At 42.7% G+C, this 27,881-nt stretch overlaps 1 protein-coding gene across 5 annotated transcripts in view; it reads left to right on the forward strand.

The window, feature by feature from the left end:
• Positions 1-27,881, forward strand: part of KCNAB1 (potassium voltage-gated channel subfamily A regulatory beta subunit 1) — a gene marked incomplete at its 5' end in the record, with an annotated part of 412,738 nt that overhangs the window by 317,599 nt on the left and 67,258 nt on the right. For all 5 annotated transcript variants that reach the window (XM_080916526.1, XM_080916529.1, XM_080916527.1 and 2 more), the window contains one exon: positions 25,776-25,813. In XM_080916526.1, coding sequence (XP_080772652.1) covers positions 25,776-25,813 — 38 coding nt within the window. The remainder of the gene's footprint in view (positions 1-25,775; positions 25,814-27,881) is intronic.

Raw genomic sequence — 27,881 nt, forward strand, 5'->3', positions numbered from 1 at the left:
ACACACATACACACAGACACACACACAGATACACAGATACACACAGACACACACACACATACATACACACAGACACATAGACACACATACACACACACAGACATACACACAGACACACACAGACACATAGACACACATACACACACACAGATACACACACAGACACAGACACACACACACAGATACACAGATACACACAGACACACACACACACACACACACATACACACAGACACACATACACAGATACACACAGACACACACACAGACACACATACACAGACACACAAACACAGATATACACAGACATACAGACACATACACACAAATACACACATACACACAGACACACACACACAGATACACAGATACACACAGACACACACACACACATACACACATACACAGATACACACAGACACACACACAGACACACACACAGATACACACACACAGACACATAGACACACATACACACACACAGATATACATACAGACACACACAGACCCATAGACACACATACACACACACACAGATACACACACAGACACAGACACACACACACAGATACACAGATACACACAGACACACACACACACACACACACATACACACAGACACAGACACATACACAGACACACACCCAGATACACACACACTCACACACAGATACTCTCACACACACATACTCACATGCAAGTGCGTGCACATGCGTCAGATGAGGTGAAGTTGGATTTACTGCTCCAGGCTTGGATGTCACCTCAGTCACGGCCCGTATTCAACTGAAACTTTGAAAATTAGGCATCGGCACTTCTGGCAATCGAAAGGCCTCAGATAACTTTTTGTTGGGATGCATTAAATGCTATACTTAAAGGTGACAGACTGACCTTCGCAATGGGAAGAGCGGCTAGAACCTCTTGCCTGCCAGGCTTGATTGTGGAAGATGAACAACACACAGAAAAGGCAGAGTGGAGTACAGTGTAACTAAGAAAGTCCTGGCGAGGAAAATTATGAAGAGGTGAATCTCACTTGGGCATTGCTGCAGCTGGGATGATTTGTGAATACACGGCCCCCAGCCATGGCGACCTAGTAGTGTCAAAGAAACGGATGGAAAATGAGGAAATATAGTGTTGAATGACCTTGGGGTCTCTGTGACACCCAGAGCTTGAGGAGACTACTAGGGTAGGTTAGTGAGCTGAGGCCCTGCCGTTCAGCTTTCCCCAAAGGGCCCTTCCCTGGCTAACCACAGCCAACTTCTAGAGCTCCCATCTTACAGGCCGGCATCGTGGCTTCTTTATAATGCACTGTCTGTGTACAGAATGTGCTGCTGGCTTATCGCCCTCTGCTTTTGAAATGCTCTCATCTGCTTAAATATTGCGACACACGGAGGACATTCGGGGAACATGGCATTAAACACTTCACATGGTTAGGATTCTTTTTCTGACATCCTTCAAAGTCCCCATCCCTATTGCTAAGGCCACTGTAGACTAGCCTCACTCCTCTTATTATGACAATGGTCATAAGCGTTTATAAGGTGCCTCCAGATACTTTCTAGACCATTAAAAGTACAACTTCCTTCCTCAAAGATTTTAACAGCTTTTTTGTACAACACAAAGAAGCCCAAGATACCCACAGAATCTAAGTGATAAATGAATACTAAATCCATAAGAGGGTTTCAGGCTTGTCACTCTTCCTGGAAAATTCTAACAAAACTATGATATATACATAGGAAAGTTAGTAGGCAATGTTATTTTTAGAGAATAAGACTTGCATGTGGTGGATGTGGGTATTCGTTCATGTTGGTGCACTTGTGCACACGGGTACATATATGCATGTGTATGCCTTGTGTGGGGAGGCCAGAAGTCAATCTCTGGTGTCATTCTTCAGGAGTACTTGGAGCTTGACAAGTAGGTTACACTGGCTGGCCCGTGAGCCCCCAGGGATCTACCTAGCTCCGTTCTCCAGTGCTGGGATTATAAACACACATGCCCTGCCCCCAGCCCTTCTACAGGTTCTGGAGGTTGAAACTCTGGTCGTTGGGTTTACACAGCAAACACTTTATCCACTGACCTATCTGCCCAGCCCCCACCCAGTGGGATTACACGGGAATAGTTAATAGATAAAATACTTTTAAGAATTGCTCACAACCCGATCCATCTGAATAAGCATTGTTGCTGGCCACGTGCCTTTGCTTGAAAGAGTCCATTAGAACCAAAGACACAATTGAGGGACAAAAATAGGCTGACGTTCCATATAGCAATTAGAAGAGAAATCGGGAAAAGAACTCAGAGCTCACATTTGAGCAATTAGCAGAACCAGTAACAATTTATAAACATGGCTTTCCTGAAAATTAATGGCTTACTATTATGGAAAGATCAGCTCCTTTCAAAAGAGGGGGACAGATTCAGGAAAAGACCATGTCCTGCCCAAAGCCAGTGGTAGAGCTGGGGGTTTCTGACACCCCCCCCCCTTGTTTTACTTCTCTCACTGCTGTGAAAAATCACCTGACACCTTAACAGAGAAATATTTATTTTATCGACCCTTGCAAAGGTTCAGCACACCGCCACGGCTCCATTGCCTCTGGGCTCATGGTGAGTCAGAACAGCAACAGCAGCAGGAAGGAAGAGACTGTTCACCTCATGGTAAACAGGGAATAGAGGGTATCACATCAGAAGAGGACCAGGGCAAGATGCAACCCCAAAGGCATGACTCTGAAGACCTGATCCCCCTGCCAGGTTCCACCTTTCATAGGGCCACACCTCCCGTTGGTCTGCTTCTTAACTCATCAACCAGTTAACGTCAATCATTAAGATAACTGTGCATTAGCCCACAGCCCTCAGGCTCTAACCATCTCTGGAGACACCCGCTCCCCTACACTCGGGCATCTCTCGATCCAGTCTACCTCAGTCATCACTGTCCCTCACCCAGCCTGCAGGTGCACACAGCCACCATTGTCACCCACTGTCTCATCTCTGCGTCCTCCCTGAGCCAGCAGGGATTGTGTACAGTGTTAGCCTCTAAGAATGCCCTCAAGGGATCATCTTGATTGGGTTCATTGATAGGGGGAGTTCTATCTTAGCTGTGATGGGACCCTTCCCTGAATAAGAATCCAGGACTGGATGCAATGAGAGAGAAGGAGGGGAGGGAGGGAAGGAAGGACGGGGGCGGGGGGGGATGAGTACTACTAATCATAGCTCTCTGCTTCCTGATTATAAATTCCATATGACTAGTTGCCTCAGGTTCCTGCTGCCTTGATTTACCAGCTATGATGGATTGTACTATAAACTATGAGCTGAAATGAACCCATCTTCCCTTTATTGCTGTTGTCAGGGAATTTTATCAAGCAACAGAAAAGAAACAAAGGCACAACATGTCTGTGATGACATGAGAGGTCTTGTGGGCAATAGGCAGATTCAGTGTGATTTCTGACACCAGTTGGCTTCAATCTAGAAACTGTTAGAACATAAAATGGGTCTTGCAATCCCTGTCCAGCACTGGGGTGAGAGCAACAGCCATGGCGAGTTAGACCCTCCTAGTCTTATTCAAAGCTTCCTGGGTGCAACCAGAGCCAGAGTCGGTTTCTACCCAATAAGGATGAGGTATACTTTCGCCACGAGGCTTTGAAGTCATAATGCTACCCAGTAAAGACACTTGGTTTGTAGAAGCCTTGAATGGTGTCCTACCATTTCCTGGTTTATACACTGCCTAGAAGAGACTGTGCTTCCCCATAGCTCCTCTACTGAGCGGCATCATGGTCACAGCATGCGCTACATATATGCAGCTTGTATCAGTGTTCCCGCTACTTAGTTTTTGTGGGTGCAATGGAACTTTATTGATGGTATTCAAGAGAGTAGGAAGGGCTCTTATTATTGGGGTCTGGGATAGAAATTGTGAGGGAGATGCTCAGTGTTGGGGGCTGAGTTGGGATGGGATTCCTCAGCAACTGAGGGCCTCTCTCTTGCTCTCAGTGTCCTTGCTGGGGGGTGGGTGGCCCAGGGTTTCTTAATCCTTAAAGGTCATGTAGGCCATGAGGTCCACCACCCTGTTGCTGTAGCCGTATTCATTGTCATACCAGAAAATGAGCTTTGCAAAGTTGTCATTGAGAGCAATGCCAGCTCCAGCATCAAAGGTGGAAGAGTGGGAGTTGCTGCTGAAGTCGCAGGAGACAATCTGGTTCTCAGTGTAGCCCAGGATGCCCTTTAGTGGGCCCTCAGCTACCTGATTCACCACCTTCTTGATGTCATCATACTTGGCAGGCTTCTCTAGGCGGCATGTCAGATCCACAACTGATGCATTGAGGGTAGGACCATGGAAGGCCATGCTAGTGAGCTTCCCATTCAGCTCTGGGATGACCTTGCCCTCAGCCTTGGCAGCATCCCTGAATGCAGGGATGATGTTCTGGGCTGCCCCACGGCCATCATGCCACAGCTTTCCAGAGGGTTCATCCACAGTCTTCTGAGTGGCAGTGATGGCATGAACTGTGATCATGAGCCCTTCAAGGATGCCAAAGTTGTCATGGATAACCAGGGGGGCTAAACAGTTTGTGGTGCAGGATACATTGCTAACAATCTTGAGGGAGTTGTCATATTTCTCATGGTTCACACCCATCACAAACAAGGGGGCATTGGCCAAAGGGGCGGAGACAATGACCCTTTTGGCCTCACCCTTCAAGTGGGCCCCGGCCTTCTCCATGGTGGTGAAGACACCAGTAGACTCCACAACATACTCAGCACCAGCATCAGCCCATTTGATATTAGTGGGATCTTGCTCCTGGAAGATGGTGATGGGCTTCCCATTGATGACAAGCTTCCCATTCTCAGCCTTGACTGTGCCATTGAATTTTCCGAGGGTAGAGTCATACTGGAGCATGTAGACCATGTAGTTGAGGTCAATGAAGGGGCTGTTGATGGTGACAATCTCCACTTTGCTAGGTCCTGAGCAGAAGGCAGCCCTGGTAACCAGGCGCCCAATGCAGCCAAATCTGTTCACACTGCCCTTCACCATCTTGTCTAAGGGACGAGGCTGGCACTGCAGGAGAAGATGCGGCTGTCTGTAGAACAGGGAGAAGCAGAGAGCCATTCCCGCTACAATTATACAGAGATTCTTCTTTAAAACTTTTTTCAGGACAGAACTCAAATTCCAGTCTTGATTAGGAGTATACTCGAGTCTCTTTAACAGTGAAGGAGAAACACTGAGGAGATCATTTGGGGTGCCATTTTCTAGCACAGTGAGGGTTGTGCTTCTAGGATGCTCAGAGAATAGCAACCACAGACAGCTACCTCTGGAAGAACAGCATAAATGCCTGAGCTGCCCCATTGTGGGTCAGTATTCATACGCTGTAGAGGCCCCAGCACAAGATACAAATAAAGTCCTTTTAAGGTCTACTGGTTATGAATTAATCAAAAACTTTCCAAAACAATTGAACAAAATCCTGGATCCAAGCAGTGTAAAACAGCTTCCAAAAAAACTGAAATTTCTAAGCCAGATGCTGGAATCTCCAGGTGTATGGATACAATAGACTTGTATGGCACTTTTGAGAATCAAACTACGAGTTCTGCAATATATATGTTCCATTATTAGGCTGACCTCAGAGTGAAAACATGGCTGCCATAGCTCCAAGCCTTATATCTCACTTGCTGTGGTATCCTTCCATGAACCAGTTCCTAAAGGACTTCAGACAACCACACTCTACTGCAGCTGGGGATGTGGTTTTGTGATAGGGTGTTAACCTAGCATGCATGGGGCACTGGGTCAATTCTCAGCACCCCATAATCAGATCTGTAGAGATGGTCAGCGGTTAAGAATACTCCCTTCCATTCCCAGAACTCACACGGGCAGCTCACCACTGCTCCTAACTGTAGTTCTAGGCAGACTTAATGCCTCTGTTTTCATGGGAACCTACACTCATGTGAACATACCCAAACACAGCTCGGTGTATCTAAAAAATAAAATAAATCTTAAAAATAACTGGGGAACATATTTAAAGCCATGAAACTACATTCTAAGAAGAAATAAAGGGTTCTTTTTCTAAGGAAATGAAGCAATAAGTGACTATCATAAACATAGGACCAACATGAAGAGTTAGACCCTTCTAGTCCTTTTCAGCTTATATGCTTTTCTTCAAATTTAGTGAGTGAATCCACGTTTCTCTCCTACTGCCTCAGTTTGCCCAGTGAGCACTTTTTCTTGGATCTTTCATTTTAAAGATTTATATTATCTTCGTTTTATGTGATGGATAATGGCTGCATGTATTTCTGTGCACCATGTGTGTGCAGTGCCCATGGCAACAAAAGAAGGTACTAGATGCCCTAGAACGAGAGTTGGAAGTGGCCGTGTGGGTGCTGGGAATCCAGCCTGGGTCCTCTGGAAGAGCAGCCAGTTTTCTAAAATTCTTGAGCCATCTCTCCAGCCGCCAGCTTTGGATTTTTAATGTATTATTTTTTTAGTCCTTGAAGTTGCAGTCATGACAGAGGGGAACTGCTATGAAGGCACATGGAGCTCTGAGGACAGCTTGCAGAGGAGCTCTCCCTGTCCAACACGTATGACCCAGGAATCACACTCAGATCATTAAACTTAAGGGCAAGTGCCTTTCTTGCTGGGCCATCTCACCATCCCAGGTTTTTTGACATAGTCTTTCCTACATGTTCCCAATAATCTTGAAGGGTCTGTGAGATTTACAAACAAAAGCCTCATTCTAACACCTGGATAATAGAAACATGCAAAAGAGGGCATCCATGAGAGCAAGGCGGAAAAATACTGCTAATGTTCATTTTATATTTGACAACTAATTAAAATGAGAAGAGAAAGAGCTGCCCAGCATGTAATTATAGAGAGTGGGTGATGAGGTAATGGGCTGACAGTCAAACCACGGGGCTGCGCACCGCTAAAGAACAGGACTGAGAGCAAGAAAGGCTTACCTGGCACGCTGAACTCTAACAAGCTCTTTCCAGACATGGCTTCACTTTCCTTCTTGGTCTCTGACCTCACCTCCCATTCATGCTCACACTGTAGGCTCTACCATGCTATTAGCTCACTCGGAAGCAATTGTCAGCGCCACCTGCTCCTTTCCTTATGAGCTCTCTGAGACTAAAGGCTGGGTGAGCTGAGCAAGGGGGGAAATCCAGGACACTGCTGGTCCTTCTGTGTTCACGGACCAGATGGCCAATGAACAGAGTCTGCGCTGGTAAAACAGGATGAAAGGCCAACACTGAAAGGTCCTGGTTCTCAGCTAAATTGTCCCATGAGACACCCCGATACTGAAACGCTGTATAATGACAGTGATGCTTTCTGTCTGACTTGCTTACAGTTTGATCATGAGTTCAGTCCACAGAGGAGATGCTCAGTGCGTGCTCATTAGGGAAGGCATAATCATGGTCAGTGCTCAGAGACCTGTGAGGGTCCTTGGGAATATAAGAATGGATTTAAGGCCTCCCTATACAAGGGTGGGGGAACCACAGAAGACTCTGGAGGAAGAGGACTTACAGATGAGAGGAGCTGCAAGTAGCCAGGACAAGGAAAAAATGAGAAGAGCAACTAAAAAGATCACACTGTCACAGAGAAAGAGGTACACGGTGCAGACGTGGAACACATGAGGAATTGGTCACCTCCCTCAGCGGTGTGGAAGGGAGCAAATACTGCTGGGAACTGCCATATTTTGTGTGATTAAAAAAGAATCTGTCCATCTGATAAGTAAAGATGTGCCTTAGATAGGGTTCTTTTGCTGTGAAGAGACACCATGACCACGGCAACCCTTATAAAGGAAAAGGGGCTGGCTCACAGCTTCTTCAGTTTAGTCCATTATCATCATGGCAGAAAACACAACAGCATCCAGGCAGACATGGTGCTGGACAAGGAGCTGAGAGTTCTGCATCTCCAGAAAATGGAGGGCATAATTAACTCTTGCTATTGATTTCACCATCTAAGTGAAGTGATAAATTTCAGTAAGATGAGAAGCCCAGAGAGGGAATGATCGTGGGGGAGAAAATGACGAGACACAACCTCAGAATGCACAGAGGCCATTTCCGGAAATACAGGATCCATAGAGGCTGCACCAGGAAACTTGAAGGTGTTATTATGTGACCAGCAGTCCAGATGATGTTATTCCACTTTGGTCGGATGCATTTTACAAAGCTAATTCCGATCCTGGTAGGCAAACGGCAGACAGCAAGGTGGAGAGGGCAGGAAAAGCCACTGTGGAAACAAGCTGGCAGAGCCTCAGATGCGGTGGCTTGTGAAGTGGCTCCTGTCACCTGGCTCTCTGCACCACGAGCATGTGTAAAGACAAGCACAAAATGCGGGGAAAGAAGGCCTGATGAAAGTATCAATAATGGGAAAAAGAAAGAAGAGGGGAAGCGTGCTTTTCATTTAAAGGATTTTTGATCATTTCCTACAGCAGTGCTGTGTTCACACCTCTGTCTCCCCTTCCACTCTTCCTTATCCTTTCCCCTCGCTCTCCCACTGAAGACTTTCTCTTCTTTATTAAAGCCATGTAATATGCATATCTACATATAAGAACAACCTTCGGAGCGCATTTATGTTAAGCTTTGACTACTTGAGATGTCTTTAAAAGCACAAAATATCATAAAAGTAGTAAGTTACAGAGTTCTGGAGACTGAATGAAACATATACTAGTTTCTGGCTACATTCTTTTAAAAGGTCAAAGATAAATAAAAGTAGTCAAATAAAACTCAAATCTGAGGAAATAGAAGGTGTGAAAATGATGATAATTAACCGCGGTAGTTGAGATGGCTCAGGTGACATGGCTGGCTGGCTTTGGTCGCTGAGACTCACATAGTGGAGAAACTAACTTCCAAAACAAAACTGTCTTCTGACTTCCACACACTTATACCCTGATCAGTGCACGATTGCATACACAGATACACATGCTCTCTCTATCACCCTCCCCCCTCTTCCTCCCTCCCTCCCTCCCTCCCTCCCTCCCTCTCTCTCTCTCTCTCTCTCTCTCTCTCTCTCTCTCTCTCTCTCTCTTTCTCTCTCTCTCAAAGTTTATCATGAAATAAACAAACACTGAAGCATTCAAGACACCCAGATGATACAACCATAGCACATGGGATATAACTAATAGCCGTTAGAGCAGCATCTGTGAAATAAATCAAAGCCTAGAATCCCAAGAAAGCAAGAACTGTGGGCCTGGGAGAGAAAGATCACTAGATGGAGCAGAGAGTGGCACTGTTTGCTTTATGCTCATTTTGGGTGCATGAAGAAGGTTCTTTTTCTTTTTATTGAATTTTTATTGGATATTCTCTGTATTTACATTCCATATGTTATCCCCTTTCCCCCAATCCCATTTTCCCTTCTCCTCCCATTGCCTCCATGAAGGTCCTCCCTCTCCCAACCATCCTCTCCCACCTAAGCACCTACACTGGGAAAAGGAGCCTTCTCCTCCCATAGATGCCAGACAATGTTATCCTCTGCTACACATGCACCTGAAGCCATGGGTCTCTCCATATGGGCTCATTGGTTGGTGATTTAGTACCTGGGAGCTGTGCGGGGTTTGTTTAGTTGATCATTTTGTTCTTCCCATGGAGTTGCAGACCCTCTCAGCTTCTTCAGTCCTTTCTCTAGCTCCTCCATTGGGGTCCTTGTGTTTGGTCTGATAGTTAGCTGCATGCATCCTCCTCTGTATCAGTATGGCTCTGGCAGAGCCTCTGAGGAGGCATCCATGTCAGGCTCCTGTCAGCAAACACTGCTTGGCATCAGCAATAGTGCTTGGGTTTGGTGGCTGCATTTAGGGTGGATACCCAGGTAAGGCAGTCTCTGGATGATCTTTTCTCCAATCCCTGCTCCTCTATTTGTCCCTTTATTTCCTCCCATGAATGTTTTGTTCTCCCTTCTAAGAAGGACTAAGGCATCCACATTCTGGCCTTCCTTCTCTTTGAGCTTCATAATTCTGTGAATTGTTTCTTGGGTATTCCAAGCTTTTTGGTTTAGTATCCACTTATAAGTGAGTACATATCACGAGTGTTCTTTTATGACGAGGTTACCTCACTCTGGATGATGGTTTCAACTTCCATCAGTTTGCCTAGGAATTGCATGAGGCAGGTTCTAAGAAAAGAATTTGAGGGTAAGCAAGTTCCTTAGAGATGGATGAGATTGTCACTTTTTTCATCAGTGGAGAAGTGGATTAGGAAGGGAGGTCAGCCACTTCACATGCCAGCATGTAGCTGGATCAGATAGCCCCTCAAGATGAAGGAACCAGTGCAGAAAGATGCACACCATAGGTGAGGATCTGGGCCTTGTTGACCAGAAGAGTTGTGAGCTGTTGCTGTGAAGAGGCACCATGACCAAGACAATTTATAGAAGAAAGGAATTAATTGGGGATTTGCTTGCAGTTTTAGTTAGTCCATCACCATGACAGGGAACATGGTGGCTGGAAGACAGCCATGCTGATGGAGAAGTAGCTTAAAGCTACATCCTGGTCTGCCCTTAACTGGCAGAGAGAGAGACTGGGCCTGGCTTTTGAAACTTCAAAGCCCACTCCCAGTGATATCCGTCCTCCAACAAGGCCACACCCCCTCTCCCTAATCCTTCCCAAACAGTTCTACTAACTGTGAACCAAACATTCAAGCGTATGAGCCTATTACAGTAATTCTTACTTAAACTACCAGAGTCTGTAACCATTTGGTCAAGCTAAAGGTCCTAACCCTAACCCTAACCCTAACCCTAACCCTAACCCTAACCCTAACCCTAACCTAACCTACATTTGGGGTCAAAGCCATCTTCTGCCCTCTCTGCTAAGGGTTCTTCACCTTATTACAGTTTCTTTTCCTATACTGTTGTTTCTCTCATGGATGGATTGAATAGATTCCCACGATGTTCCAATCATCACTTAAAACAGTTGTTGACTGTGGTTGATATTCTGCCCATGTGGAAAGGTTTCTTAAAACACACAGATGGGGGAAGGGAGAGGGGGGGGAGGAGAAAAGGATGGGGAAAGAGAAAGAGAGAACTATGACTGGGCCTTTTCTCCAACTGATTAAAGCATGATCCCTCCCTAATGGGAAAAGGGTGGTGTTTCATCACTCCCCCAGGTGGTCCCACTTCCTGGGATAGAGTTGAGATTCACAGACCTAGACAAGAGACACCAACCCATCTTTCGCCTGAGATGCAACCCTGACTTGCCTGAATGAGTTGGTTATCACTTGGTAGATGAGGAGGTTTGGCACATATAAAAGCAATTTGCTCTCCACACAGCATGCAAGAGACCCAGCCAGAAAATGGAAATAGAACCTTCTGCTCACCAGAGTGAGAAGCAAATAGGGAACTAGGTGTTCATTTTTTATTTACCTTTGCTTCCAGCTTTTAAAAAAAATCTTTGAACATTGCAGTATCTTTAATTTTTCTCTTTATAATGCTCCACCTCAAAATCCATAACAAATAACAACTTTCACAGAACCTTTGTTCAGTTGGGTTTCCTTTAGAAATGATGGTATATTCTACTGAGTTTGGCTTTCACTGCAGTCTCTAAAGTGGTATCTTCCTGTAGAACTTTGATTGCTTCAAATAGTTGCTCTTAGGAGATAAGAAGGAAAGGAGCACTCAGTGAAGCTTGGTCACAGCCTGAGTGCTGCTGTGCAGATACCTCAAGTCATCTAACAGTGTGAGCTGTAGCGTCCCACAGCCCAGGCTTAGCTACAACTCCAGCACTTGTCAACAAAAAAATCTCAGATCAGAGAGGACATGATTGACAGGCATGATGTCTATAGAATATATACACAGTGACCAATACAGCATAAGTCCTCAAAATGAAAATATTGGTTGGCATAATCATCATCTCATTTCATTCTCACAACTATACAGTGAGTAGGTATCATTACCCATTTTAGGCATGAATTACATCTCAAGAGTGAATTAGTGAATTGTCTGTTAACATAATTTGAAGTACATCCAAAAGAATTTAAATATGACTTTAAGAGTTGTTATAAAATAAGAAAAATGGTTTTATAATGTGCTGCCTATCAACTGAGGAGGGAGTTAATTTAGGCTGGAGAGATGGCTCAGTGGTTAAGAGCACTAACTACTCTTCCAGAGGTCCTGAGTTCAAATCCCAGCAACCACATAGTGGCTCACAACCATCTGGAATCTGATGCATTCTTCTGGTGTGTCTGAAGACAGCTACAGTGTACTTATATTTAATAAATAAGTAAATCTTAAAAAAGAAAAACCGAACTCTGTTATGGTGTTTGGAGATAGTAATAAACAAGACAGAGTCCCTGTCCTGAGGAAGGGACTGTTAGTGCCTCACCTAACTGCAAAAGACCTGTACAAGATCAGGCCAGCCAACATCCTAGTTGGAATGGGAAGAAGTTCATGAGTCCTCACTCCTAACTACCTCAGTAATGATCTGCTTTAAAGTTGTAACTCTGTCTGGACAGGTCAACTATTTGGGGGAATATATGAAGAGCACAAATCATAATCAACACACCACACACACACACATGCACACGCACACATACACACACTCACACACACACACGCATGAAATAATAACAGTAAAGAGGACAAGACAGGGAGGTGGGGTGAATCTGGGAAGAGTTATGGGTAAGAGTTTAGAGCGAATATGATCAAATCACACTGCTTAACATTCTCAAAGAACTAGTAAAATGTTTTAGAAGAACCCATCCATCATAGTTGTGCTGACAATTTCTGTTCTCACAGTGACTAGTTCCTGAGATTCCTGACCAATCCCAAAACTACCAAAGAAGCATCAGGTAGCTTTTTGTTCTGGTGCTTCCTCTGGGAACACCTCCGTCTTTCCCCAAGTCAGATTCACTGGGATCATCAGAAGAAATATCTGACACTATACTGCTGTAAGATAGCATATGTTAGTGTTATCCTACCTTGACAGCTCCTGGATCCATGATGACCTTCTAGGCTCCCTCCAGAACATTCTACTGGTGTGCTCTTGGGCATGTGGCTGCCAACTGAAATAAGGACAGATTCACTCAGATGAATTTATTTCTAAGCAATGAGTCAATTAAAAATAAAAGGAGCAGGCAATAAAAGCATTAGTTGGACATTATCTGCCATTCATCATCTCTTCTCTCCTGCTCTTGATTCATTTGCAAGACACCCCAGGAGCATGTGACAGGTGCCATGTTTTATACTGTCTCTGGGGCTGAAAAGTTTACTTGGCAGTTTGTTAAAGAATGCCCCAAGAAGGCCCAAATTCTGTGTTTGAGATCAACAGAAGACTGTTAAAATAAACTATAATGTTCAGGTTCTTTGGTTTATGTTTACCTAAATTTCTGGGTTGCTGTTCATATCATATGCCAGAAAGTTTTACTGTGTCGCCATATACTCAGGACTTTGCTACTATAATATCATTGTCCCATGCTGATGCCTGGGAGGGAAGCTAGAGCTGACAACAGCGGCTTGTCTCTAGAGACCAGGTTTCCAGGAGCTGTTCTGTGTTTTTCTCAGACATAGATTAACTTTTCAATGCAGCCTATCACTTGGAAGTTTGATAGCTCTCTGTTAATCAGTCATCTTGTTACTGAAACCAAAAGCCAAATAGAAACAGACTGAAGAAGGTTGCATTTTGGCTCATGGTTTCAAAGGTGTTAACTATGGTTAAAAATCAGACAAAATAATTCATGTTGTGAAAACCAGAAAACAGAGAAAAAGCAAATACTAGAAGTCAGAGAAGCATATAGGCCTCAAAAACACACCCACCAAGCTTGCTTCATCTAGGCCCCACCTCATGCCTTTCACCCCGTTCAACTACACCATCCTATGACTCCATTACAGGATTAGTGCCCTCAGTATGGCACAAACTAAACATCTCCAGAGACCCTGTCATAGACGCGCCCTGAAATGTCCTTCACTAATCTCCTAAGTGTCCCTTGACCTAATCAAGCAGATAATCAAGTTAACCATCTGACAGTATGTGGAGTCTGGATTAAATTGAATCCTAGTATTAAAGGCAGATTACCCTGGTCTTATGATTTAGGACTATTCCACTTTGTTCTTGATGTTGTGTTAATTTTCTGTGTATAATTATTTGGAAAGGAAAGTTTCTATTATTTTGATAGAAATAAAAGAGCCTTCATAAAAGGAGTATGTCTCATTCTATGGGAGATGCAAAAACACCACCCTTAACTTGATATAGCTATAAATGTCCTATTAGGAAAACATTACAGACATATTTTTAAAGTAAAATTATTATGAGCTTGTATTTATAATCACCAATGAAGTAAGGTAATATTTATATGTAAATTGATGAATCTATATGTGAACACAGGAACTGAATTAATCTAATTGCAATATGACTGAGAATGAGAATTATTTTAGGTTTTTATCAAATTGTCCCACATATGTGTTCTATTTTATTTTTTTTTTTTATAGTTCAATAATTTCTCAGTCAAAAGCACATTTGTATTTCTCCTTCAGTCTGAACACAAAATTTGCCTTTTAATGATATTTAATATCCTGACCATCTGGTCATTCATGGCCCAGGAAGAGAACCTTGAAAGGACTGTTGCAACAAAAAAAGCATTTTTCATCGTTTTTACAATTATTATCTTGTTTCCACCTGGCTATTTTTCTTGCTTTTCAGGAAATTAAAATGTGTTTCTCAGCAGACCTTAGCCTCCATATGAATTCACACTGTGTTTTTTTATGTTCAGAAAAAACACTAGGTTTTCAAAATGGTGCCTATCTGAGGTAGAACACCTTTCTGAACTAACAGTGACAACAGCAATTCAACAAAAACGTTCAAAGATAAAAGAAATAGTACAGAAGTCCACGCTGGCTTTCAAATTCTTGGTAATTTTTCAGAGCTCTTACCCATAGTAAGTTACTGTGAGAAAACATGATAGACCTCAAAGAAACAAAACTACGTGGCTGAGCACAGACTGTACTCCAAGTGCAACAACCCCCAGGTAGAAGCATTGACTATCCGGCTGGTGGGTCACATTTTAAAAGAAGATATTTAAAATATTTGAATTTGTTTTAAGAATCAAAATTTTTACTTATTTTTATAACCTACGATAAGTGTCTACTTTTACTCTGATACTGTTTACTTCATCTGTGTTAACTACTCTACATATTTCTTACAAAAACTTTTCAAAGAACAGCATGAGAAAGTTTTGTTGATGTTGAATGCTGAGTTTTTTGTGCCCTACAAGTTTCACTGGAGTAAATAATCCCCAATACATAAACATCAGGAGCCATAACCAAAAAATTTAGAATATAATATGACAAACTGCATCTGGTGTCCCTTTTTCATGATAGGAAGTAAGAAGAATTGTGATTTGCTGCAACCCTTGTTCATTAAATGGATTGTTCCATAAAAGCAATCTTTAAAGAAACTTTTGCTTCAGGCTAGAAAAGTACTAATATATACTTCAGTAACATGGGCAAAAGAAATAAAAGCAGAGAAGAAAACTTTAAGAATTTTAAGCTTTTTTATTTTAATTTTCCCTAAGTGGCTCAAGAAACCAAATCAATTCAGAAATCATGTCTTTGTGAAGAAATTTCAGGAAGGGAACTTATAGTTTAAATCAGTGCGTAGGTTGTCCTTTCTGCTGAAGGCTTACGGTGTATGGCAAGATATCTGTCCTACTGATGCTCAAATAGCTCCTGAGCCACTAAAGGAGAGCTGACTCTGTTTTATAACACTCTTCTAACGTTGACCACTTCTACACAGAACATCGCTGTCATCCATCTTATCTTCAACACCACCCTCTTGTCTTTAACTCCTAATGATTAGACAAATGTGTCCATTTGTCTAAACATTAGGAGTTAAAGACAAGAACAAAATGGTTCTGGACAAACATGCCCTGAAATAGCTCTTAAAACAACTGGCTCCTACAAACAAGAATTTTTTAATAAAAGAAGAAAACAGGAGAAAGAAAGTAGGGATGGGGAAGAACACAGAGACAAGAGGCAAAGGGGAGGAGGAGCAAGTATTTGTCCCACCCCTTTAACCCTCCAAACCTCAAATGTGCACATATTCTCAGAAGGCCACTCTCCACAGATGTTCCTGTGAGACCCAGATAGCATTGCCAGCTGGGGCCTCCCTTTTGTTACAGGTTCCACTCCTGGACAATCTGCCCCAGGACCCACTGTCGTTCGTCAGCCTTCAACCAGGTCTTGAGTTTTAATGAGTGTGCCAACAAAGAGTTGGGTCCATTTTCTGTATATGAGATTAGGGTGTTGCTTATAGAACAGCAAAGCCCCTAGACAAACCCTGATTTCAGGTGAAATTGAGAGAATGCCTAAATTTGGAGGTGACTCAGAGGCATGGGAACAGATAAATGGCATTGTTCGTCTACAGATGGACAATAAAAGAAAAGAAAGAGGTACAAAGCTTATCATAGCAAACGTTTCCACAGGAGAGACATATGGGAGATGAAAGGGTACGAACAGATCTCTAAAACAGGATGGTGTTGCAAACAGCTAGATGTTCAATTGGCTGAAATGGGTCATGGGGTAGGTAGAGGGCTCAAGGCACATCACCCAAAGTCAGCATGGGACTCTGGACAGTGTGACTTAAACAGCCTACCACTAAAGAGCCCTGGCAAATCATTGCTCTAACACTGGGATTCCCCATATGTAGAATAAGTGGTGTTTTCAAACACTATTGGTTTTCCCCATATGGATTAGAGCTGAAGATGCAAACAGAAAAGTCTAGACCAGCGGTTCTCAAACTTCCTAATGCTGCAACCCTTTACTGCAGTTCTTCATGTTGTGGTGACCCTCCCCTCAACCATAAAATTATTTTCACTGCTACTTTATAACTGTAATATAAATTTTCTGCTATTATGAATCATAATGTAAATAAATATCTGTGTTTTCTGATGGTCTTAATGTGACCCCTGAAAGAGTCATTCAATTCCCATGGGGAATTGATACACACAGGTTGAGAACCACTGGTCTAGGAAAACACACACACACACACACACACACAAATATAGTGAATCCATATGGCAGACACTGAGCACTTCTTTCTTAGCTGACTGTAGTTTCTCATTTTACCATATTCCAAGTGATAGACAAAGGATTTAAATGGTGTTTAGTCATTAAAACTGTGTGTGTATGTATGTGTGTATGTGTGTGTGTGTGTGTGTGTGTGTACACACTTTCTTTTGCTGTAAATGGGAATACTACTTGCACCTCACCTACCTTGGAGAAACACTTTAATTCTGCATGGCTTCACCACTTCCTTGTCTAGTTTTATTGCTATTTCAAGCTCTTTTGTAAAGTGCAGGTGTGAGAGGACGCCAGCCTCAAACCCGGAGAGTCTGCGTGGTATTATTGGTTCATGTAAGAAAAGGTAACCAAAGTAAAAAGGCTTAATTGATATCACATTTGTTAACTCTGGCCAGATGCTCATTAGCAACATACTAGAAGCCGAGAGAGAGAGAGAGAGAGAGAGAGAGAGAGAGAGAGAGAGAGAGAGAGAGAGAGAGAGAGAGAGAGAGAGAGAGAGAGAGATTCTGCAGCTTGTATCCAAAAATAAAGGCCAGGCTCTGGGTAAAATACTGACAGATGCAAGCCAGAGTGATGAGGGATTAGGAGGGATGTTCTACATCATTTACAGGAGGTGTGGCCTTGAGCTGTGTCCCAGTCCTGCTGATACAAGTTGCTGTGGCCACAGTAGGGCTTCTCAGTAAGACATGCCACATTCAGGTCTCTTGGTTGCTTGTTACAGACACAGGTAATCAGGATGCAGCTCAGAAACAATAATTGAAATCTCAGAGTGGCTCTTCTAGGAAATTCTAATGCTAAGCTAAGATGGGGAGTTAATGGTTTCACTGAAGTAGAGACCTTTTGTATTTCAGCACTAAGAGTCCTGTGCTGATTTTATTTGTTTGTTGCCGACAACGTTTTCCTCCCCGTGAGTAGAAGACTGAGGACTCCAGCCCAGGCCTCCTGAACGCATTCCTTCCTGGGAAATGGGTGTCTCCATTCTATACCCTTAAGTGGATGTAATGTAACAAGTACAAGAACTGAATTCCTCATCTTTCCTCAGCCACCTGTCTAGACACCCCAGACCCATCACCAGAGACTTCTCCTCAGCCCATATTTCTAGGCCTAGGATTTCTGGGTTTTTGTATTTTCTTTACTCTTGAACTAATGTATTTCTTTTCATGAATGAACAGAGTTCTTCCCACATCATCTTGCTGTTAAGAGAATCATATTAAATTGTGAAATATCATCTCCTTAGCTCTCTTGGAGATGATATAATAGAACATGAGGTCATAGAATCCGAGACCCCTGACTGCACGGCAATTGCTCTACCATACTTTAGCAAGAAGGACTGTCGCACCTCTTTGTCCAGTGATAGTTGGTGCATCTTCCCACAGAGTCGCCACTCCCCGCACTGGAGTCCTGAAGCAAGGGAAAGGATTATCATAGGGCTCTTCTCCAGGAAAGGAAATGGCTATTGTACCTAGTGATGATGGGAAACATCTCAACCACTTAGATGAACTAATAAATTATTAATGGGCATTATTTATCATTCTTCAATAAATCAAAGTAAATATGCTTAGTAGGAAATTGACCCAGTAGTTTGAAGACTAATGTTACTCAAAAGGCAATTCAGTTCAACCTAACCAACATTGACCAACCATCTACTAAGGCTCCACTTTCATTCAAGGGATTTGAAGAGAGGGTCAGGGGAGGCAGTCCCCTTGAACAAAGTAACATAAGTGTAATAATAGCTAACTTCCAAAAACAGAAACACTATTTTTGTTTTTCTCAGTTATGGTGCATATATGCAGCTTTATTATCTTGTCATCACTATAATAACATATCTGACACTGGCTACTTATTTATAGAGTTTTGAAGGTGCAAAGTCCAAGATTAGTGGGAGTAGGGAGTGGTGGGAGGTAGGGGGAGCAGTGAGCTTGACCTGGCATCTATGAGGTCAATTTGTGACAGCACATCATGACAGGAGTGCATGTCTGAATGAAAAAGTGACCTCATCTCAAATAAGAACAAAGAGGACAGAAGAGCCAAACTTGGCCCTTTCATAACATCTCCCTCATGACACCTGCCAAGGGCTTACTTATTCCAGTGACCTATTACTCCTACAAGATCTACCTCTTAAAATTCCCACCAATTCCCAACAGGACCTGGCCAAACCCCCAACCTATGAGCCACTGTTGGCACACAAACCATTTTCAAACTATAGCAATAATGTAAACATACATGATGCATATACTGTTTTATATTGATAATTTTAAGCTATCTGAAAAGGAAAATTATTTAACTATCACTATTTTTTTATAGTTCACCGCTGCTTCAGTCTAATGTCTTTTCTTCTATATGATAATGTGTTGCAATAAATATTGAAAAGTTGTTGTTATTGACACTGCAGTCTCACTCCATGGGAACCACCCTAGTGTGGAGTCAGACACTCAGACGCTATCACAAAACCACAAGCCACCCACTCCACTCAGTTCACTTGCCAGGTGGTTTATTTCGCCCACCCATCTCAGATATAGCTTATACACACTGTCCTCCAAAACCCTCTCTCATCTGTCTCTCTTTTAGTCTAGAACTCTAGTTACTGGTTCCTTGGTAGAGCCATAGGTCAACTGTACCTCTACCAGCCAAGAACTTAGCTCACATTCTCCACAACCCTGTAAAAACATGACTCCACATCCACTAACTTATCAAACTGGTTTATATGTTAAATTCTCAATTCACAAACACTTAAGCTTACAACCAGCAGACAAAGATATAAACTGCCCATCCAGAAAAGATGAGTTAGACCTATAGAAACCCTTAAAAATAATCATAACAACCACATCAAGCTAGAGATATGCGAAAAGAAACATCCACATCTGCCTTCATATCCTCCCCCATCAATCTCCTCCTAACTGCCTTCTCTTCTGGTCCTCCAGCCTCTTTTCCCACCTACCTCTCCACTATCTAATCAAGTATCACCTTAACAGCAACCCACAATAGTATCTTATGGGCTATCTGACTTTCACTATGATGTATACAGCCTTACATTCTTTTTATTTTCTCTCTTATTATTTATTTGTTCACTTTACATTCAGATTGCAGCCTCCCCCATCCTCACAGCACCCCACCTTGAATAGCCACTTCCTCCATCCCCTCTTTCCCTCCCAGAAATGGGAAGCCTCTCCTGGGTACCAACCCACCCTGACACATCAAGTCACTGCAGAACCAGGAACATCCTCTCTCCCACGGAGGCCAGACCAGACAGTCCAGTTAGGGAAACAGGATCCACAGGCAGAAAACAGAGTCAGGGACAGGGCCTGCACCACTTGTTGGGGGAACCACATGAAAACCAAGTTGCACATCTGCTACATGTATAGCCTTACATTTTTTAAAGTGACATGGAAGATTTGGGTTTTGTCTTATCTTGTTTTGCTTTGTTTTTCTGATTCCTTTTGGAATAAGACTACTCCTAAAACTAGTCATCACATCATGGCTGAAATCAGTTCCAGTACATAAGTATAGGCTGGCCTTCCCTTTCTCTGAGATGTACATACAGTTTTGGCTTGTAGAGTTGGACTTAGTCTTCAATACTATCAGTAACTACTTGATAAAGTGAGTTTATTTGCATAAAACTTGAAATTCAGAGAACTTTTCAGAATTCAGTTTTAAACAACATTGTTTTAGAGGATAAATTTTAGGCTATAATTCTCATTTAGAAATAAGTTGTTCTAAGATCAAGGATCGATAAATGGGACTTAATGAGATTGCAAAGTTTCTGTACAGTTAAGGACACTGTTAAGAAAACAAAATGGCAGCCAACAGATTGAGAAAAGATATTTACCAATCCCACATCTGATAGAGGCCTAATATTCAATATATACAAAGAACTCAAGAAGTTAGACTCCAGAGAATCAATCTTATTTTTAAAAACGGGGTACAGAGCTAAACAAAGAATTCTCAGTTGAGGAATATGGAATGGCTGAGAAGCATCTAAGGAAATGCTCGACATCCCTTGTCATCATGGAAATGCGAATCAAAACAATCCTGAGATTCCACCTCACACCAGTCAGAATGGCTAAGATCAAAAACTCTGGCAAGGATGTGGAGAAAGAGGAACACTCCTCCACTGTTGGTGGGGTTGTAAGCTGGTACAACTACTCTGAAAATCAGTTTGGTGGTTCCTCAGAAAACTGGATACAGTCCTACCTGAAGACCTAGTTATTCCACTTCTGGGCATATCCCCCAAACATGCTCCAACATACAATAGGGACACATGCTGCACCATGTTCATAGCAGCATTCTTTATAATAGCCAGAAGCTGGAAAGAACCCAGCTGTCCTTCAGTAGATGAATGGATACAAAAATCGTGGTTTATTTACACAATGGAGTACTACTCAGCTACTAGAAACAATGACTTTATAAAATTCCTAGAAAAATGGATGTATATCATCCTGAGTGAGGTAACCCAGTCACAAAAGAACAAACATAATATGCAGTCACTGATAATTGGATATTAGCCCCAAAAAGCTCTGAATACCCAAGAAACAACTCACAGATCATATGAAACTTAAAGAAAGAAAGGCCCAAAAGTAGAAGCCTCAGTCCTTAGAACACAAAAAGCAAGTGTATATTATCCACTCAGAGTAGGGTGACCTTAAATCATTAATAACTCAAGAACTAAGAGGATAGCCTTGTGGCAATTTTTGGTATTTAAAAATCATTATGTCTAATCTATACATACCAAGAAAACTTTGACTATTTCCATGTTACGTTTTGTTTTACATGTACTTTGGGCTTATGGTAACTAGTAAGATTTCAATGCATACTATCAAACCTATAAAAAACATCAAGTACTGACAAAAATATATTCAAAGTTTTATGCCAAAATGCTTTTAAATATCTGTGCATGTATCTCTTTCTTTTTCTAAATAAATTTGTAAGAAAAAAAAACAAATAAGTTGTTATTCCTTAGTAAGTAATTTCTCTAAGGGTTGTCAGGTCTGAGAGGAGCAAATCATAACATAGGAAAATATAGGTTCTGATGTAATGGTGTCTTGACTTGCAACTTATAATTATATGATGGTGCAGCAACAATATACATTTGGAAGAAACTCTACTTTGATTTTTGTTCTGGTTTTAGGAATGAAATCTAGGGTCTTGTACATGCTAGTCTAGTACTGCCACAACTGACCTAACTCCAAACTTCTGTACTTTGCGTGTGAATTGTAATCTTTTCCTGAGACAGAATTTGCATTAAGTACTGTCATGATGCTAGGCAGCCGGGGGTAAGCCTCTGGTCAGCTAATCTACCATTGAGAAGACAGTTGATACTGTGTATTACACTGCTGGCTAAGTTAGGATATTTGGTAAATGAGGTATGTGAAACGTATTTGGCTTATGGTATGTTTAACACATGATAGATTTACCAGGCCATAACCTCTTTGTAAGTCAAGGAATGTCCCTGTAGAAAAGTGTTCAAGTACAGATGATTTGTAAGGTCAGCAAGGAACTCAGACTTGGGGAAATCTTCAGGACTCGGTAGAGATATGTCTATTCCCATTGCTGACAGGAACAATTAAAAAAGCAAGCAAACAAAAAATTTGCTTTCACTGCACAGCACAAGCAAGCCAGCAGACTCATTAAGCACCAACATGATTTTGCTTGAAGATATAGAAGAAAAGCTAATTTGCAAGATTCATTACTGAATCCATGGCTTGTGCCATTTTAGTTCTTTGCCCAAAGCCATTTATAATAAATAAGGAAACTGAGGGGCTCAGAGAGAGCCCTCCCATGAAACAGTGCTATCTTTGGTCCTTGGCTTGGCAACCCCACCCTCCTCTGGCAACACTGACTTTGATCAGTATATACTCAGTTTTTAAATGATCTAGATTTACCCCACATCACACAAGACAGCCATTCCTCATGTTCCTCTTTTCATGAGCACCCATTCAAAAGATCTCTGACCCCTTCAAAGTGCTCACCATACCACAGTGTATTATCACCATACCATGGTGTACTGTCACCATACCTCAGCATACTGTCACCATACCACAGTATACTGTCACCATACCACGGTGTACTGTCACCATACTACGGTGTACTGTCACAATACCATGGTGTACTGTCACCATACCACGGTGTACTATAACCATACCACAGTGTACTGTCACCATACCATGGTGTACTGTCACCATACCATGGTGTACTGTCACCATACCACAGCGTACTGTCACCATACCACAGTATACTGTCACCATACCACAGTGTACTGTCACCATACCATGGCGTACTGTCACCATACCACGACGTACTATCACCATACCACGGCATACTGTCACCATACCACAGCTTACTGTCACCATGCCACAGTATACTGTCACCATACCATGACGTACTGTCACCATACCACAGTGTACTGTCACCCATACCACAGCTTACTGTCACCATGCCACAGTATACTGTCACCATACCATGACGTACTGTCACCATACCACAGTGTACTGTCACCCATACCACGGCGTACTGTCACCCATACCACGGCGTACTGTCACCATACCACGGTGCTGAATGTTGTCATCCACATACCTCACATGCTGAGCTAGTTGCACCAACCTTCTCAATGTTTGTTCTCTGAACACACCGGTTCTTCCGCATTCAAAGGAACTCTTAGAAATACGTAGTCTGTGAGAAGGTTATGACACCAAATATTTTCCCTGCTCAATGCAGAGCCGCCTTTCACAGCACCTCACTTATTTAATTCCCACTCAAAACCAAACACTGCCATTTCCTCAGGCCATTAAGGTTTTCAAAGACCATCATTTTTGTGCACAGCCATGACTGTTTATAATTTGGTGCCTCAGGATAGGCTTTTTCTCGATTTGTTTGTAATATTCTTTGGGGGGAGAATAGGTTATGCCTATTTTTTTTCTTAAAATACTCACTTTTTTATGTACAAGTTTGTGTGTGTTCCTTATTTTTGCTGCAAGGAAAATGGCAATAAGCATATGGTACAAAGCAGTAACCGTTTTGTTTCCATGTAAAGACTACATGGAGAAACACAGGCAGTGGCAGGAGGGGAGGTTTTCATTAATGGACATAGTCTTTCACAAAGGTACCCTCCCCTTTCTCAGTTTGGGGCATGTCTACCTAGAAAGAATATTGACCTTTGTAGTCAATGTTGCTGAACATCCAAAAATTTTCAGAAAAAAAAAAATCCTATGTGTTTAAATGTCAGTAACTTGTTCAAAATTTATTAAAATACCAAGTTGCTCGATTGCCTCCTAGTTAAACAGAGTAGCCTGCAAGCTGAGGTCAGCTGTGGGCTGCCATTCAAAACCTCTGCAGATAGAGAGCCCACTGGGAAGATCGTTTATATACTCCCTTTGTTTCAGTCTCAGAGAACAAAGACAAAGCATAATTCTACCAACATATGTCCATGGGTGTCACACTAATTTAGAGAGTCTAATTCAGCAGCCTGATACACTGAAAGGGACTATCTTCTCAAAGCCAAGCATGTCTGTGAAAGCTTGGTTATCCACTTGGTGTTGGCTAATGTGAGCTTGCTCATCTGTAAACGTGGATTTTTTAAAATTGCCTTTTGAGCGTCCTGGCAAATGATTCAAGAAAAACTCCTCAGTACACTGAGTAGCATCCAGAGGGCAGCTGTGACTATATGTGAAGAACATGGGCTGCCGGCAGCATTCTGTCCATGCCCTAGAAACACCAACCTTTCCCATGCCCTAACTGTATCCAGCTGCACTGATCTCTCTCTCTCCTCTTCTTTCACCCCATGGCCTGATGATCTATACACAGCTCGTCAGCACCTTCTAGTTTTCCCAAGCTCTGTGTCTGAAATGCCTACTCCTTTCATCACTGTTCCCTTTACTCCTACAAGACTCAGTCAAGGTGTCACCGTCTCTAGGATGTGCTCCATGAATATTTTCCCCCCCAGGCCTAGGGTAGAGTACTCTCTACCATACTGCCTTGAGTTTGTCTCCATTCGAGCATCAAGATAAACTGTGAACTGTGAGCTGAAGAAGGAAACTGTAACATCACATCACTACCCTAAGTGCAAGAGTGTGATGTCATTGATATACTTAAGCTCCCCCCCCCCCCCAATGAATGAGGAAGGGATTGACTAAATAGGCTTGCTGGAGATGAGCATAGTGTGCCTGCTCTGGGTCTTGCTTTATTCACAGTACTATACTATATGTCTCCCTTCCTTTGCCTTCCCTGCCCTTGCCTTGGCTCCTGCCTCTATCTTCACCCCAAACCAACAAAGACTTCCCAGAGCAGATCATACAGAGAAGGTACATTAAATGTTATCACCCAGGCCTTCTAAACAGAGCCTGGCAGAGAGTCTGAGAAGATCCTCTTGAGAGGTAACAGAAATATAACACAAAGTCTTGTTGGAGGCAAAGGCAAGAAGTCGAGGCCACACTTACTGTGGCTGTGTATACTTTCTTGTGCTCACCATCAGAATGGGCCTTTAACTGCAGAAGAGGAAAAGTAGGTGTGAGGCCCGAGTGAGCTGCATAGCACTGGCACTTGTGCATTTGGTCCTATAGCAGATGCAAAGGCTCACGTAGGCCAGGGTTGCCTGCCACAGGCATTCATGGTGGCTTGAAGAGGTACTCTTCTCCCAAAGGGTCAGAGACCCTTTCTGGAATATTTAGGAGGAAGACAGGGGAGGGTCAAAGGGTAGACAACAGGCTTCACATACCCTCATCAATTACTTTGTGAACTACCTGCTTGATACAAAAGTCTGCTCTTATTATATACAATCTTTAAAAAAATGGCTACAAATAATGTACAACTATTTGTTTTCTTCCAGGAACATGGGTGACATTCGGAGGTCAAATTTCAGATGAGGTAAGCTGCTTTTAGCTTCTACAGTTCTAATGAAGAAACTGTGCAGGAGGGATTGTCTTTCCTTCCTAACATTTCTTTCTTGGACTTTTATTTGTGTGTGTGTGTGTGTGTGTGTGTGTGTGTGTGTGTGTGTGTGTGTGTGTGTGTGTGTGTAACTGTACTGCCCAGTCATTAGGTAACACTAGCTTAGAAGTAGATCTTGAGTAGCTGACTGGATGACTCCAGCCAGGCATAGTTTTAGGGGGCTGGCACCAAACGGTCTTCCAATAGCCACACTCGAAGTATCTAAAGAAGGCAGTCCTTTCTCCCCACAGGAGGACCCAGGAGCACATCAAGAGAGGCCTTATGACTGGCATCAGGTAGAGATGCATGGGGGTGACACAAAGGCACATTCATAGGGAGTACAACAAAAGCCACAGACACTGTTAGGCATGAAGTAAGCAACAACATAGGAGAGAACTAAGTTCGCAGCCAGGTTGTCTGGCCTGCATCTAACCTGCCAGTTCTGGTTCACTGTGTAGAAGGAATAGGGCAGTGAAGGCCAGCACTATGAGTAGATCTATTACCCACCCCCCAAGCCATTGATCTCCCTTCATACTGTCTGTTCTCTGCTGTAGGGAGCCCATGACTGGGCATATAGGACGGACCTCTGTGATGAACCAGTTCAAAACTCCAGTTCTCATAAAGTCGTCATGAACGGCAGTAGACGTGCTTACACAGATGCATACCCAACAACTAGTGTCCTTCTGGAGAGCAGCTATGGGAAGGTTCCTGCAGAGTTGTCCACAAAGGGGAACAAAAATGACTAACCAAAACAAACCACACTCCTCACAGAACGGCTCAATCTTACCTCTTCTCTGGGGGTAACTAAGCCAATAACAATGAATTTGCCTTCCTGATTGTTCAGCTTTCTCTCAGACTTCCAGGTGCTCTCAACTCAAGGCAGGTAACAATAGCCATGATGTTCTGGGTACTGATTATCAGTGCCACATCAGGAGACTGTGAAGTCCCCATCCATGAAGATTTTCAACACATTAGATAGGTATTTAGCAGGGATATTCATAAACTTAGTAATTTGATCATGTGTCTTTCAAATTAAAAAAATTGATACATGTTTTTCATATGGGCAATAACTTCTTAAAAGTAATGACAGCATATTTAGCTCCAAAAGCATGGAATTGGAGGATTTATTCCAAATTTTCTCATCTGTAATGTAATTGAGGCAGCTTTCATAGCAGAAACCCTGTTCACATTAGTTCAGCCAAGACAAGAGCACTCAATTCGATGTTTAAACTTTAACTTTAGGAAGAGAACCATTCTCTCCACTTTATTCAACCCTCTGCATCATCTTCCTCTTTCAGAACCAAGAATGAAATCGCTGTAGGGATATTTAAGACTCGAAATGAACAGGGCAAAAGCAGAAATTTCTGTTTCTAGAAATTCTATTAAGAAGGAGAAGGTATTCCAAGAATTATTTGCAGTGCCTCATTAGTGTGAATCTCTCGTTGTGAGTGAAAGGTCTCTCACAAGCCCTGTCCAGGCCGTGTGGCTCATAGGCCATTAGGCCCTTGTTGAAGAAGTGGGATCAATTTCCATGATGTCTCCTGGCTCCATGAGGGAGAAAGAGACCCTTACATAGGATCACCTATAGTTTTCAGTTAAGAAAACTGAAATCTGCACAGGCCAAATGACTTGCCCACATTTATTAATATAGGAAGAGGGCGTTCAAGGACTGTGTTTATATTCTATTACTGTGACAAATGAACTCAAGAAATCAACTTTTAGGCAAGAAAGGTTTCCAATTCTTCTTCTTTTGGTTCTATTGACTTTGATGTTGTAGTGAGCCAGTATGTTATGGCTGAGTGTGAACAGCGAGCCCCAGGAAGGGAAGAGAGCCAGGAGCCGAGTGACTTACCTTCCTATCAGTGGGCCACACCCCTTAAGGATTCTGCCATCTCCCCAAAATGCTACAGACCAGGGACCAAATGCAAGGGATTCGTAAGACATTTCATATTAAAAAACAAAACAAAAAATTAAAAAAAAAAACTATACCAAGGCCTAAAGCCAG

Source organism: Micromys minutus (genome assembly GCF_963924665.1).
Source record: "Micromys minutus genome assembly, chromosome: 4".
NCBI lineage: Eukaryota > Metazoa > Chordata > Mammalia > Rodentia > Muridae > Micromys > Micromys minutus.